The sequence below is a fragment of the Mastomys coucha genome, unplaced genomic scaffold (assembly GCF_008632895.1).
Source record: "Mastomys coucha isolate ucsf_1 unplaced genomic scaffold, UCSF_Mcou_1 pScaffold22, whole genome shotgun sequence".
Classification (NCBI taxonomy): domain Eukaryota; kingdom Metazoa; phylum Chordata; class Mammalia; order Rodentia; family Muridae; genus Mastomys; species Mastomys coucha.
In genome coordinates, this window is record NW_022196905.1 from 7,687,924 (window position 1) to 7,704,455 (window position 16,532).

At 37.9% G+C, this 16,532-nt stretch overlaps 1 protein-coding gene across 7 annotated transcripts in view; it reads left to right on the forward strand.

Moving 5' to 3' along the window:
* The window catches only part of Kiaa1841 (KIAA1841 ortholog), a 64,490-nt gene that overhangs the window by 17,064 nt on the left and 30,894 nt on the right, over positions 1–16,532 (forward strand). For all 7 annotated transcript variants that reach the window (XM_031342930.1, XM_031342934.1, XM_031342931.1 and 4 more), the window contains 6 exons: positions 174–232; positions 1,815–1,975; positions 4,956–5,042; positions 5,145–5,255; positions 11,216–11,339; positions 13,442–13,594. In XM_031342930.1, the coding sequence (XP_031198790.1) occupies positions 174–232; positions 1,815–1,975; positions 4,956–5,042; positions 5,145–5,255; positions 11,216–11,339; positions 13,442–13,594 (695 nt within the window). The remainder of the gene's footprint in view (positions 1–173; positions 233–1,814; positions 1,976–4,955; positions 5,043–5,144; positions 5,256–11,215; positions 11,340–13,441; positions 13,595–16,532) is intronic.

Below are 16,532 nucleotides of genomic sequence, written 5' to 3' on the forward strand. Positions count from 1 at the left end.
CGAGTCTCTCTGTATCCTATGATTTAACATTAATTCTTCTCTCTTTTGTAACCAAGTTAACTGATATAAACAAGGAATATCAATTTTTATTAAAGTAACATACTCTTTTAAGATGAAAAGAGAAGACTGAGTTAAATATCAAAAGGAAATTTCATGCTCTTTCTTTTTATTAGAGCCAGGAAATGTCATTTCAATCCTTATTTCTTCAGAGTTCTTGAAGATGGATTCATTAGTAAGTATTCATTTTAAACATCTAAGCCCCTTTATTGACCTAATGTCTCCCCCCTTTAAATGTATAGAAAGCAAAATAGTTGTTAGTTCAAGAGTATTAATTTGTAACAATATTGTTTTACTCTTTAAATCATATTTAAGCTTTTTGTTGTGTGTTTGTTTGTTTGTTTCGAGACAGGTGTGTGTGTGTGTGTGTGTGTGTGTGTGTGTGTGTGTGTGTGTGTGTAGCCCTGGCTGTTTTGGAACTCACTCTGTAGACCAGGCTGTTCTCAAACTCAGAAATCTGCCTGTCTCTGCCTCCCAAGTGCTAGGATTAAAGCCATGTGCCACCACTGCCTGGCTTTTTAGGCATGTTGTATTCTGTGTCTTTCATTTATACTTCAATAAACAAAAAGCAAATATCCTGCTATTAAACAGTGTAGTTTTGTGTTTACATCATAGCTCATATCTATTGCTTAGGAATGGCTGATCAAATATAAAACTATAATATATATATATATTATATTTATTATATACTTATATATATAATATATTATTTATTAATATATTTCAAGCTATTCTATTAAATGTATTTATTTTTTTATTTATTTAATAAGTATCTGGTCAGCATGGGATACATAGTCAAACTTGATGTCACAAAACCAAAACTAAAATATCTTAGAATTCAAATGGTTTCATATGTTTCATGGTTGACATTTTATAGTTATCATTTAAATAAATATTTGGGATTTGTTCCTGATAAAACTGTTTAGAGCTGGATACTACTTTGCTGTGTTGGCAGATGAGCGTATTGGTTTGTTTGGAGTTTACTGGGTACTGTGTTCCTTGTACTCCTCTGGGAGCTGGTTATATTGGCTTCAAGCAAGTACAGCAAAAAAAAAATCCAAGTCCTTAAACTTTGCAATTGGAAGCCTATGCCCTAAAAGATTGCTTTTCTGCTGTCGGCACAGTATTTGGAGAAATACGAGACTACCCTCTCTACTCTCACACTAAATAAGTCCACCTCAAGTTAGAAAAGGAAGTGAGAGATCAGCTAAAACAGCTGAGAAAGTAACTTAAATGGTGAACTTTTAACTCTCTTACCTAGAAGAATGAGACTTAATAACTAGGTTTAACTATGCGAAGCCATTTGAGGGGCTGGAGACAGCCCAATGGTTTAAGAGCACTGACTGCTCTTCCAAGGACCTGGGTTCAAGTCACAGCACTCACAACTGTGTAATTACAAGATATCCTCACAGGTATACATGCAGGCAATATACCAATGTACATAAAATAAAAATGAAGTAAAAAAAAAAAAGAACTCACTTGAATATAAGCTGTAGTATGCAGATTAAGATTTATACCTTCTACAGTCATTCAAAATACATTATTGTTTTAAGTAAAAGAAATTAGGAATAATTTAGCTATGTGTGTTTTCAAATTTTACCTTTTTAACAGTATACACCAACAAAATTGGCAAAATCCAGTTACTGGCTATGTATATATGGGTTAGACTTTTCATTACTTTTGTTTGAAAGGTATTACTCTGACAATATCATTTGTGTTACTATTTTCAAAATAAATTTTTTATTTTGTGTTTTTAGGTTGAACAATGTATTCAATATTGCCATAAAAATATGAATGCCATAGTAGCTGCTCCATGCAACATGAACTGTATCAATGCAAACCTTCTCACACGCATAGCTGATCTGTTTACACACAATGAAATTGATGACTTAAAAGACAAAAAAGATAAGTTTAGGAGGTAATTCTTTAAACTTTAATTTTAAACCTATTATATTTTATTAAGTATATTTCTACTTAATTTTAGTGAAATTTCTATTTTAAAATATATAAACAATATATTTCTATTTTACTTTTAAATAAAAAACCAAAAGTTTATGATAAATCTTATGATTAAAATTATTTTACTACATTTGATTTTAGTGTGAGTATGTGTGATGTGTGTGTGTGTGTGTGTGTGTGTGTGCATGCATGCGCTCACACACCAGAGCACATGTGGAGGTCAGAGAACCTCTTACCAGAACCAGTTTTCTCCTTCCACAATGTGGATTCCTAGGATCAAATTCAGGTAATCAGGGTTGGTGGCAATTACTTTTATCTGCTGAACCATTTTGGTAGCTCTTTTGTATAATGAACATATGAACATATGGTGGTAATGAACTGGGTTAAGATTAAGACATCATTGTAAGGGGCAAAGTGATATGATATGAGACCTGCAATAACCATGGAGCCACTGAGACCAGAGCAAAGAGAATGTTCCTTATCCTAGGTTTGGACAGAAGCAGAGTTGTTTTTGTTTGTTTTGCTTTAAGATCTGTTTTTAAGAGATTTTGGTTGCTTTGTGGAAAATATGAGGCATAGGTAGGAGAAGCAAGGAGATGTGTCAAGAGGCAAAGGTAGTGGTTTGGTGGAAACTGATGGGTTTGGACTAGGGTAGATTCCTTGAAGCAGCTGCTGAGTTCAGTTATGTAAGGTAAAAAAGATTTGACAGATTTGTGAAGGGAAAGAGAAAGTGAAAGGAAAGAGAGAACACGGGATAATTACTAAGTTTTCAACTTGAGCAGCCAGTAATGCAGAAAGGAAAGATTGGGAGGAAGAAGAGGAGCAGCAGGAGGAGGAGGAAGAGGAAAATGCAGTGAGGTAAGCCACGAGGCAGCTCTAGGTCTTACAGAATTAGTTTACTTCTTGAATATCTAGGTGGAATGGCAGGTGACCAGTCAGATATGCTCATCTAGAATTTAAGTGAGGTCAGCGTTGTTAACGTAGAGACTTAAGAATAGGTGAGGTTTAAAATAGCGAGTCGGTGAGATTTCCAGCAGAAGACCACTTAGTACTTTTTGTGGCATGTTCAAAAAAATCTTTGCCTGCCTAAGGTAAGGCAGATATCTGCTGTTTCTATTCTTCACTCTGAATTAATTTTTTTTGTATAGGGTGAAGTGGGAAGTGAAGGCTCATTTTCAAATACATTTCTAGTTGATGGAACATCATATATTTAAAAGACCTTTATTGAGCAAACTGCAGTGTCAGCACCCCTAGTCAGGTGACTGGATGAGATCTGTTTCTGTGTCCATTTCATTCATAACAGAATATAAACTTACTCATTCTGCAGTTAGTCCTACTGACTCTGAAAGATTGACTTTTTATTATTTTTAACTGTGTATCTTCCTCTGCCTGGAGGATGCACATGAGTCCAAGTGCCTGTGTGGAAGATAGGGGCATCCGATTCCCCTGGAGCTGGTGACACAGCTGTCATAAATTGTCCAGCATGTGTGCTAGAACCAAACTCAGGTCCTTTGTAAGAACAGTATACACTCTTAGCTACTAAGCCACCTCTGCAACTCAGTAGCATCTAGTCTAAATTAAGGCAGTGTTACAGTAACTTCGGTATTTAGTAACCCAAACTCTCCAGCTTTACCCTTAAGGTTGCCACCTGATCATTTTGGAATCCTTGCATTACCCTACAGATTTTATAATTGGCTTGCTCATTTTCTATTTTTCACACACATGCAATCCACTTGAAACTAGAAATTAATACTAAACCTGTAGATCAGTGTGGATTGATTTTAGAATCTTTGAAAAAGTGTGCATGTGTCATGCATACTTGTTGTGTGCCAGTGCCTACAGAGACCAAAAGATGGCATCAGGTCCCCTGCCCCAAGTTACAGGAGTTTATGAGTCACTCAGAGAAGATACTGGCATCTGAACTGGGATCCTCTGTGTGAGAATGCGTACCATCTCTCCAGCCATGGTTTTAGAATCTTAATAATACCAAATCTTATGGTTAGCGAATACAATATAACTTTCTACGTACTTATCCCTAGGTATTTAATTTCTCATTGCTATTATAAATGCTATTCTAATTTATTTTCTGTTACCAAGAAAGTGTTAACAAAGGCTACTCATTAGTTAAAGGTTTGACAGAGAAGTAGCGATCGGGGCTACTTTAGAAAACCAGTAGAATAGAAAGGAAGGTAAAGTCAAAGTGAGTTCTGCAAGGGGAAAGTGACCAACAACAGTGTGGAACACAGCTCATGCACAGAGGAGGAGACAGGCTACCTGGGTGTAGGAGGTGTCCAGATGTTTGCTCTGAATAATTGCTTAGAGAAAGAAAGAGATCAGCAGTTTGTTAGGGTAAATGGGCTCAAGAGAGGAGTTTTTTAAAGATGGTACTAGATTTTTTTTAATGTGCAATTAGGATGGCCCATTAAAAGAAAGAGAAATTGATAATGAAGAAGACTATCCAAGAATTCAACCCTTAAGGGAATAATAAGTAATGAAACTACCTAAGAACATACTTGAAAATGGGAATGGAATTCAAAATTCATATGTGGCCTTTAAGACCAACAAAAGTTACACAAAGGAAAATGGTGACAGGAAGGACACATGTAGGAGACTTGAGGCTCAGTTATGCTTAATAAGTAGTTACCATTTATTTCTTACTACTGTACCTGGCATTATTTAAAAATACAATGTAAACCTTAGGAGCTTATAATTGTTAGCCATATTTCATTATTTCTATTTGATTTTTGTTTGATGTACCATTAGAGTAGGTAGGTGCACCTGGCACTGTGTAACACACACACACATACACACACAAACAGAAGGGAGGGAGGGAAGGAAGGAGGAAGAAAGAATGGAAGAGAGGGAAGGAGGGAGGGGGACCACTAACTTTAAGATACTAAATATAGACATTTAATTTATTGGTCATTTGTTTTTAATAGTAAACTGTTTTGTAAGAAGATTGAAAGACTGTTTGATCCTGAATACTCCAATCCAGATTCCCGAAACAATGCAGCAACACTCTATCGGTAACATGTTTTTCTTGGTATGCTATATGATATAGCTATATTATTTGCTACATTAAATTATTTTCTTGAGTGTTTTTTTTTAGCATTTTCTTTTTGTTATAGATGCTGTTTGTGTAAGAAACTTTTAACCAGAGAAACAGAAAGAAGAATTCCTTGCATCCCTGGAAAAATCAATGTGGATCGACATGGAAATATTATCTACATCCACATAAGGTGTGGTAAAGATTAAATACAGTTTTTGTGTATGAATTTCAAAAGTACTTATAAAAATATAACTTAATTTCCTGGTTTATAGAGACAAAGTCTTGTTTGCTATATAGTCTTAACTAACTTTGAATTTAATGTCTTCCTACCTCCAAGTGTCAAAATTATATGCAGGCACAACCACACACATCCTGTATAACTAACTACTTCTGTAAGCAGCAGGACAGCACCTGAGCATAATTCTAACTTTGACTTAGAAAAATGTGCTTTCAAAACAAAGTTATTGCAAAAGCTACATTGTATTTACTAGGTGAGTTTCATAATGTCCTAAAACTTCAAAATGTTACAAATTGTTATATATTAGTCTTAAAATATTCTGGTCAGTACCATTCAAGAGATTTATCACTAACATTTTTATTATCTATATAAGTATTCTATTGAATTTTATAAGAGAACTAAATTTATTTTCAGTTTATGCTTGATGACTGAAACATTAAGGTTGAAGTTTATAATCTATCCTTCATCTACTTGTTATACTTTATCAGTATATAATACATATCATGCTTATATACTCAGAAGAACAGAAACTTTCAAGATGCACAGCTTCTTTGACAACATCCTGTTGTTAGGAATTTTTACAAAGAGGTATTATTGAGTCAATGAAAGTGTTTAACAAGATCATTCATTACTAAATTAAATATATGAACTAGCTGCCCTCTTTCCAAGAAATCTAAATTGCTGAACAAGCTAAAATACAACCACATAGCTATACAAAATGTAGCAAATTAGTTCTTTTTTAAACTACTTATGTGTGCATTAGTGTGGGTGCCCTCAAAGACCAAAGGCTGGAGCTGGCATAACATGAGTGCTAGGGGATCAAACTTGGGTCCTCTCCAGGAACAGTATACACTCTTAACTGCTGACCCATAACTCCAGCCCCGGAAAGCACTTCTTAGTGAACTTCAAGGCTCAGCATTTGCTCCAGCCTTTGCCCTCTTCTGCTCACGCTTCCCTTCCCATGGCAGAGTCTGATTCTTAATGTCCCCAGGCAGGGCAGCCATGTTGTACTGCAGCCCAATACAACCAAGTCTCAGGCCTACTGCTTCAGTCTAGATGGTTTGCAGAGAAGACTGGGGATGACACTCTAGGCCTTCTCAGCAGCCAGCCACAATCTGCTCTGTCTGCATGGCTTGCAATGTCACCTTTTCATTACAAATTTCTTTCTGGAATCATTGGGATTCACGCAGCTCTGCCCAGCTCCCACTGTGAGGTCCCGGACTTGCAGAGTGGCTAAGCCCTGAAGATGTCATCTCAGTACTCTGGATGTGGAAGCACGATGATCACAGAAAATCAAAATCATACTTGGCTACATAGTGTTCAGGACCAGCCTGGGATATATTTTTGTAAAAAACATTTAAAGAACATATTCACTAAAATATTAACTATTGCTTCTTCATGATTCTTTTTCTGTATTGAAAATGTATAAATGTACAGAAAAGATGACTCAGTGCACACAGTACTTGCTATACAAGCATGAAGACCTGAGTTTAGATTCCCAGCACCCACATAAAAAGTTGATTGTGACAGCATATGCTGTAACAAAAAGGCTGGTGGGTGAAGGATCCCTGAAGCTTGGTGGTGAGCCAGTGAGCTCCAGGATCAGTGGTACTCTTTCTCAGACAATTAGATGGAAAGTGATAGGACCTGATGTTGTCCTCTGCCTCCATGCACATGCACATAGCCACCTTCTCCCACATGTACAAATATCCATATACCACACACACAAAATAGCTTTCAGAATCCATAACCCACTTGTGTACATGCACATAACCACATAAATACATATATCCAGTACACACACATACACACATACACATGCAACCTTAGCAAGTGTGGCTTACATGTGTAATTCAAGAACTTGAGAAATGAAGGCAGAAGGATCAGCTCAGGTCATTGTCAGCTATAACACAAATACAATTTTTTTATAGAAAAGAATCTTCCAACATTGTATTTGAAACATTAAAATAGAAATACGGGGGGGGGGGCTAGAGAGATGGCTCAGACATTAAGAGCACTGGGATTCAATCCTCACCATCATACGGCAGCACACACCTGTCTGGAACTTATGCTCTAGGGAATATGACGCCCTCACACAGACAGAGACGCAGACTGAACACCAGTGTATATAAAAATGAAAATAAATCAGCTTTTAAAAAGTAAACTTAAGGAATGGAGAGACAGCTCAGTGGGTAAGAGCACCGACTGTTCTTCCAAAGGTCCTGCGTTCAAATCCCAGCAACCACATGGTGGCTCACAGCCATTCGTAATGAGATCTGACGCTTTCTTCTGATGTGTCTAAAGACAGCTACATAGGTTCAGTGCGAGAGGCTCCTGCATATCTTATATGCTGTATTCCTCACAATAAGCAAGAGCCCCTATTACTCACCATCACTGAAATAAAATACAGGCAGCAAGATGCCCAAGCGGGCATTGAGAGTGACATGGCAGATGACAACAGCCTAAGAAGGTCCTGAGCACCTGGGTCTCCTAATTCTGCTTCTGCCATTGATTGACTTTCTTTGGGATTGAGAGGAAGGTCACTATTTGTGGGGGCACCCAGATGCGTCTGTTACACAAAGTGGGAGACCACATCCAACTCTCACTCAGGGCAAGAGGTCATCAGGTGGGTGTGGCCCTGCTTGTCACTTCTTAGACCATACTTGGAAGGTCTACTCTGAGCCCACACCACACCCAGCACCTAGACAGGATGGGCTACAAAGTGGCAGCAGGGGCAGATGCCCCCTTATTCCTTGGTGACATCATATGTCAACTACCCATGTTCCTAAAAAACACAAATAAAAAAAAAAAGCCAGGACTTGTTATTATTTCCATTACCATTGTTACTAGTCTGTGTAAACTCTGCATGACTAACTTAGGAAGGAAGGACCTGCTTTCTAAAAAAATAAATAAATAAAAATAAAGACAGCTACAGTGTCCTTAGCATACAATAATAAATAAATCTTAAAGAAAAAAAAAAGATAAACTTAAGCAGGGCAGTGGTGGCACACACCTTTAAGCCCAACACTTGGGAGGCAGAGGCAGGTGGATTCTGAGTTCAAGGCCAGTCTGGTCTACAGAGTGAGCTCCAGGACAGCCAGGGTTATACAGAGAAACTCTGTTTCGGAAAATAAATAAATAAATAAATAAATGTAAAAAAAGATTAAAAAGACAAATACAAGACAACCCTTAATATGAAGTTAGTATTAATACCATAGTCAACTTTAAAATGTTTCATATTTCTCTCAATAATTGTAGAATTTTCACTACTTATAGGCACATGGAATCACACACACACACACACTTATGTATATACACATGGAGTCATAATATATATAATATAATGTGATTATATATATTATGTGTGTGTGTGTGTTGAGACTTTATTTGCCTTTTGAAAATTTTGACAGTAATAACTATTATTAGTAGAATGTGGAAAAAGTAAATTGGCATTAACTTCAACATCTATTTATTCTTCTACAAGGCCACAGTTGATACAAACATTTTAGAAACTGTCTTTTAGTCAGTTAAGAGCACTGACTGCTCTTCCCAAGGACCCAGGTTCAATTCCTAGTATTCACATGGCAGCTCACAATCCTGTTAACTCTAGTTCTAGAACATCTGATGCCCTCTTCTGACCTTTTTGGGCACTGCACAAACTTGGTGCACAGACAGACATACATGCAGACAAAATACTCATGCATAAAATAAAAAGTAAAGGAAACAATATGTTTTAAGTAAACAAATTGTCTTTAAAGCTAGGCATGGTGTCTCAATGCCTATAATTCCAGCGTTGGGAAGGGTGATAAAGGATGGTTACTGCTGGTTCAAGGCAAACGTGGGCTATAGAGTACAATCCTGTCTTAACTTTTAAAAATTAAGACAGATGTGCCTATGTAGCTTGTAATAACATATTTACACATCATTATTTACTGAACTATACACAGAAGAACTAACAAAAGTTTTTAAAGTTTCAAATGGAATCTCAGAAAGAAGCTATATGTGGCAGCCTACCCGTGATTCCAGCATTCCAGAGGCTCAGGCATTGGGATCTTTTTTTTTTTTAACTCTTTTTTTTTTTAAAGATTTATTTATTATTATACGTAAGTACACTGTAGCTGTATTCAGAAGCACCAGAAGAGGGCATCAGATCTCATTATGGGTGGTTGTGAGCCAACATGTGGTTGCTGGGATTTGAACTCAGGACCTTTGGAAGAGCAGTCAGTGCTCTTACCCGCTGATCTCACCAGCCCCAGGATCTTATTTTTTGAGGGTCCACTGAGCTATATAGCAAATTCCAGGCCAACCTGGGCTATCTAGTAAGAACCAGACAGACAGACAGACAGCTCTAGATAGATAACCTAACTCAGCTAAATAAACACTGCAACTATATGACCATGGAAAATATAGTATGTATACATATATATATATATATATATACATATATATATATATATATATATATATATATATATATATATATATATATTTGGTTTTTCAAGACAGGGTTTCTCTGTGTAGCCCTGGCTGTCCTGGAACTCACTCTGTAGACCAGGCTGGCCTCGAACTCAGAAATCCGCCTGCCTCTGCCTCTGAAGTGCTGGGATTAAAGGCATGCACCACCACTGCCCAGCTATAGTTTATATCTTTGTTGATGTTAAGATGTATACAATAAAGACCTATAGTATTACAGAAATACAGTATTTAATAATATTATATTGCTCAAGTACTAGAAAACACTTTAAAAAGAATGTTCAAAAAACCAAAAAAAAAAAAAAAAGAATGTAATAAGCCATCACATAATTGAAATATTTAGAAGCACTAATAGTAACAACACACCCTGCAACATGTACAGCTAGAGTAAAGGTCTCAGAGTTGATAAAATGACTTGTCAGGCAAAGGTGCCTATCACTAAGCCTAGTTACCTGAATTTAACCCCTGGGGCCCCTATGGCATATAACTGTGTCCTTTCCCACACACACCCGAGTTCACAAAATAATGACTCTGAGAGTGAACTATTATGAACAATTGCCTAGGCCAAAAGCTTTGCCTTGTTTCCACTAGCTCATAACTCAGTTTCCCATTTGTTCTATTTTATGAGTACTTCTCTTCAGTTTCCTGCTACCGTCTTCTTCAGAGTTCGGGGCAAGTCTCTCACACCTGACTCTATCCCAGAAATGCTGTCTTCTGTACCAGAACTCCCACCTCCTATTTCCTGCCTAAGCTGATAGGCCAACAGCATTTTATTGACAGGTGATGCTTCAGTACATTGCGCAAGAGAATCTCTCTACAATGTAAGAGAAAAGTGATTCCGACAGATTGTCCTGTGGCCTATATATGTGCTTCTGCACACACACACACACACACACACACACACACACACACACACACACACACGCACGCACGCACGCACGCATGCAAACACATTCATATACAATAAACTTTTTTTGGTTTTTCGAGACAGGGTTCCTCTGTGTAGCCCTGGCTGTCCTGGAACTCACTCTGTAGACCAGGCTGGCCTTGAACTCAGAAATCCACCTGCCTCTGCTTCCCAAGTGCTGGGATTAAAGGCGTGTGCCACCACTGCCCGACGCTATAAACAATTTTTAAAAGTAAAGGGAAATGATGTAAAGGTATTGTTTAATAAACATCTCATGATTCTTAACTACTGGCCAGTTCAAACTACTTGATAATATTTCAGTTCAACAAAATAAGAATGTGTTTAACCTTTTCATACTTTCTTCTGTTGTCCACAAAGTTAATGTCCAAATGAAATTGAACCTGTTTTTCTGTGTAGTCCATACCACGCATATCACTTGAAGAATATTCTTGGAAATTAGCCACAAATGCCAAAACATTTGGTTAAAACAGATTGTATTTCTCACTTGTAATAATTGAGGCTTTTTCTCCAGAGATAAAACCTGGGATGTACATGAATATTTGAATAGTCTTTTTGAAGAATTAAAATCTTGGAGAGATGTTTATTGGCGTTTGTGGGGCACAATCAACTGGTTGACTTGTTCAAGGTGTTACCAGGTGAGGTTTTAAAGAAATTAGTGGCAAGAGTGGTACTGCATTGTTTGTATCTACCTTTATTTCTTTTGCCATTTTCCCCTTTCTCCTTTCTTATGCTTATTGCTGAAACAAGTATTTTCAGGAAAGCAACAGAGTCTTTGTTATTTAATCCACTTTTTCAAGGTATGTATGTGTGTGTATATATATACACATATATACACATATGCATACATGTGTGTATGGTAGGTGTGTGTGTGTGTATCTTTATTGTTCTTATTTCCAGCCAAACTATTTCTCAGTTGGGCCATAAATTCCATTAGAAATTCAGGATCATCTTTGGACCTTCTGTTGTTTTAATTTTTGAGACAAGGTATCCATGAAGCCTGTGCTGGCCTTCAGCTTATCACCCTCTGTGTCAGCCTCCCTAGTGCTGCTATTGCAGGTGTATATCACCACACCTAGCTGCTTAGTGACAATTGCACTTCCTGAAATACTTTGTTCTCTCCCTGACACCCATACTAGTTGGACCCCATGCTATACCACTGATCTGTATTCCCAGCCTTGTTCATGGTTTTAATAATCTTAATTTTTAGCAAAAGCACGAGTATGTTAGTTCTTGAAATAACTTACAGCTTTTTACAGATTCACAGTCATTCTTAATTAATCTTACATAAATCCAAAGTTTTCTACGTAAAAGTCATATGAACACCCTCCCTTTAGATTTTTTTACTCCCTTGGTTTTCAGTAGTGAAAAAGGAAGAACAGTTTATCAAGACCACCAAAGTTTGGAATGCCAGACTATATGTAAATCCTACTCATTGTGTTCCCTGAGTTCCGAAACTTTTTAACACTGGATTTATTGAAGTACATCTTCTAGAAAGAACTATTAATCCATTTTGTGAGGTTGATGCATACAGTGATGTTACTACCATGAGGGCATAAACATTTCCAGTATGGGTTCCCTGTGCTGTCTTTTAAACCAGCTCCTTTGTAATGGCTGACAGTCACTGTTAAACCTGTCTGTCTGTCTATAGTTTCTCCCTTTCCAGAAAGTCATATAGATAGAATCATACAGTAGTAACTGCTTGAGTGGAGAGTCTTTCATTCAATAGAATGAATTTGAAATTTAAACATGTTACATGAATCTATTTGTTTCCTTTTATTGGTTAAGTAGCCTTCTGTTGTATGTATTGTATGTATTGGTTATTATGTTTAACAATTCACCAGCTGACAGACGTTTGAAGTCATTCTAATTTGGAGCCATTGTGAAGCCACTGCTATAAATATTTCCATACAGGTTTTCACATAAGCATAGACTTTTAGACCTCTTGAGTGACTGCCTCTAATTAGAACAGCAGGATAATAAACTCAGTTACCACTCTATGAAGGTCCTGGCTCCCTTTGCAGCTCCATTTGCACTCCTAAGCTATCTGTGTGAGCATTGTAGTCGTTCCATGTCTTGTCTACATGTTTTGATATTTGCCTTTGTTGTTAAACTAATTGTTAATTTTGATTTTGCCTTTAAGTTTTTTATGAACTTATATGTGTATTTAAAGCCTATTTCATAACCATATCATGGCAAGTTATTGTCTTTAGTGACTAGAAGTTAGGCTTCAGTTTTTATTAAAACTGATTCTAAATATTTACCATCACAAAAGTCAAGGAATAACCAAGTAAAAAGAAATTACTTTATATTTCACCAGAATTCTTAAAATTATTGGTCAGTTTTAATTAGATGTTTATACTAAGATCAATTTTGCTCTTAGTTTTTAATAAAGCAGGTTTGGTTTTGTTCTTTGGAAACTTTTTGGAGTGTAAGTCCATGCCATAAGATTTATTATTATATAGTTCATTCATTTTAGTGAATTCCCACAGTTGGTACTACTTACTGTACACCATCCAGTTTTATCATTTTCCTGTCACCTCAGAAAGAGTCTTATGCACATGTGCCCCCACTCAGTGTTCTTACCACAAACCCTGGCAAGTGATCATTACTTGGAACCTCTATAGAAGAGCTGTTTCTTACATTTCATGGAATGAAATATGTACTACACACTCTTAAGTATTTTGAGATGTATTTCATTGTGGGGATAATTGTTGATTTTTATGTTTCTTTTACACAGGCTTTTCTCTGTATTGAATACTCACATTGTCAGTATCACTCAGAAGTGGTAGTTTATTCTAGCACAGTAAATTCACTAAACACTGTGGGCACTGGAATTTATCCCTGCTGTAACCAGAAGGTTCTTCGATTTGATCCCACTCAGCTCACAAAAGTAAGTTGTTTGTTTGTTTGCTTGTTTTAATCTTTGACTCTTTGTAAGTTTCATAAGTCTATACAATGTATGTTGGTCACACCCATGCACCACTGTCTCCCTTTAGCTCTTCCTAGTACCCAACATCTCCCTCACATCTTCATGGTTTTTATTGTTATTAATAACCCTCTGAACCTAGTTATTTCTGCCAGAGGAGCTAAAGGTAAGTTTTAATATTCTCTTTTATAGTTTAGCAAACCCCTAACACTTTTATGTAAAATCTTTTTCCTTTTAAGTGTAACTACATCCACATAGGAAACTACAGAGGGCACACATGCAAGTAAAGGGAGACAGAGAAATCTCTTTCCACCACTTCGTACTTGGTTAACAGTTTGCTTTCTGGCCCCCCCTTTTTTTTAATCACTTTGATGATTTCACGGATGTGTAAATCCACTCATCCCTCCACACTCCCTTACCTTCTCCTGTCTCTCCTGTCTCCCACCCTTCATGCCAGGAAGTCCCCATCATGTTTTCATGTCTTTCTGAGCTGTATTGGTTTTTGTTTGTGATACACTAGATATAACCAGGCTCACTCACACAGGCTTTGTTTTGAAACTATCTACTGGAGCATGGATAACTCATGGATGTCTGCATCACTAAAGAGGATGACTTCCTCTCCTCCAGCATCTCTCAACTGCCATTAGCTCCTCTGCATAAGGCCAGGGCCCCTTAGTCCCTTCCCATCTATGACTGAATATTTACTACAAGTTTAGTTTTGTGCCAGCCCTATCAGGCAACCACAGGTGTTGTGAGTTCATGAGTACCACAGTGTCAGACCCACAAGATGGGAGTTCATGGTCTTCCCTCAGTATCATCCAGCTCTTATATTCTGTCTGTCTTCTCTTCCTTGATGTTCCCTGAGCCTTAGAAGAGAGTATATGTTTTTTGCTCTAGATGTGGTTGGACCTAGGAGAGTGAAGCCTAAAAAAGAGGCAGACTAGTCTCATGAAATAGCCAAGCTTATTTAAATCATCAGACAATTTATACTGTGAAAGTTAAAAAAGTCTACCTGAGTAAAGTTCTCATGACTTCAAGTTGTATGTAATCACAAGGACAAGCCACACATGGCAAAACCAGAGGCATATAAACAGGTAACAATAGCCAGTTGTAATGAATCATTAAAGCAAACCCACTTCTGTCTGCTACCCCTAGGAGGGGCCCGAAAACACATCCCAAGAACATTTCTGTGGTTTTAAGAAACTGGGAGCATAAGACTATTGTTTTCTTGGAGTTTTCTAACAAGCACTCAGAATCCCCCTTACATGATTCCATTCTTGGACTTTGTTCTGAAAGTATGGATCTCCCAATTAAGGGTGATCACTCAACAGTCATATTTCTCTGTGCTCACCTTAGTGTGCTGTAAGAAGTTTTGTTGGTCAGAGCTAAAGGCAACATAGTCCTGAGCCAGCTCCAGCCTGCTCCAGCCTGCTCCAGCCTGCTCCAGCCTGCTCCAGCCTGCTCCAGCCTGCTCCCTACTTCCATGGTCTCTGCTCTCCCTTGTGCTCCAGATCTTTTTGTTTCTCTTCTCTTGTTTTCTCTTCTTTTCTTTTCTTTCCTTTCCTTTTCTTTTCTTTTCTTTTCTTTTCTTTTCTTTTCAAGAATTATGTGAGCCGGCATGTTGGCTCACACTTGTAATCCTAGCACTCAGGAGGCCAAAGTGGGAAGGTTGTAAAGAGTTCAAGGCTAACCTGAACTACATAGTGAATCTCAGTCTAGTTTAGGCTACAGAGCAGGACCCTGCCTTCAAAAACAAATACATTTTAGGCATAAATTATTGATAGGGTTTTTGCTTGGTTGATTGGTTGGCTTTGGTACTGGATGTTACACTCCACACTCCTCCTCTTCTTCCTCCTCCTCTTCTTCTTTTTTTTTTTTTTAAGATTTACTTATGTATGTGTGAGCATGTTTTGCCTGCATCTATCTATGCCTGTGCCACCATGTGTGTGCTGGTACTCATGAAGGTCAAAAGAGGATGTCAGATCTCCTGAAACTGGGTTGTGAATGGTCTCAAACCACTGTTTGGATTCTGGAAACTGAACTTGGAATTTTTTTCTTTTTTTTTTATTGGATATTTTATTTGTTTACATGTTATCCCTTTCCTGGTTTCCCCTCCAGCAGCCCCCTATCCCATTCTTCCTTTCCTTGCTTCTATGAGAGTACTCACCCACCTGCCCACCCACTCCTGCCTCCCCACCCTGGCATTCCCCTACACTGGGGCATTGAGCCTTCACAGGACCATGGGCCTCTCCTCCCATTGATGCCTGACAAGGCCATCCTCTCCTGCATATACAGCTGAAGCCATGGGTCCATCCATGTGTACTCTTTGGTTGGTGGTTTAGTCCCTGGGAGCTCTGAAGGGTCTGTTTGGTTTATATTGTTGTTCTTTCTATAGGTTGCAAACCCCTTCAGCTCCTTCAGTCCTTTCTCTAGCTCCTCCATTGGGGACCCCATGCTCATTCCAATGGTTGGCTGCAAGCATCTGCCTCTGTATTTGCCAGGTTCTAGCAGAGCCTCTCAGGAGACAGCTATATCAGGCTCCTGTCAGCACGCACTTCTTGACATCTACAATAATGTCTGTGTTTGGTGTCTATAATATGGGATGGGTCCCCAGGTGGGTCAGTCTCTGGATGGCCTTTCCTTCAGTCTCTGCTCCACACTTTGTCCCTGTATCTCCTCCCGTAAGTATCTTGTTCCCCTTTCTAAGAAGGACTGAAGCATCCACACTTTGGTCTTCCTTCTTCTTGAGCTTCACGTGGTCTGTGAGTTGTATCTTGGGTGTACCTAGCTTTTGGGCTAATATTCACTTATCAGTGAGTGCATATCATGTCTGATGTGTGTTCTCTTTTTTTTTTTTTAAACTTTTATTGCATTATGATGAGAAAAGTTACATGATTTCTAT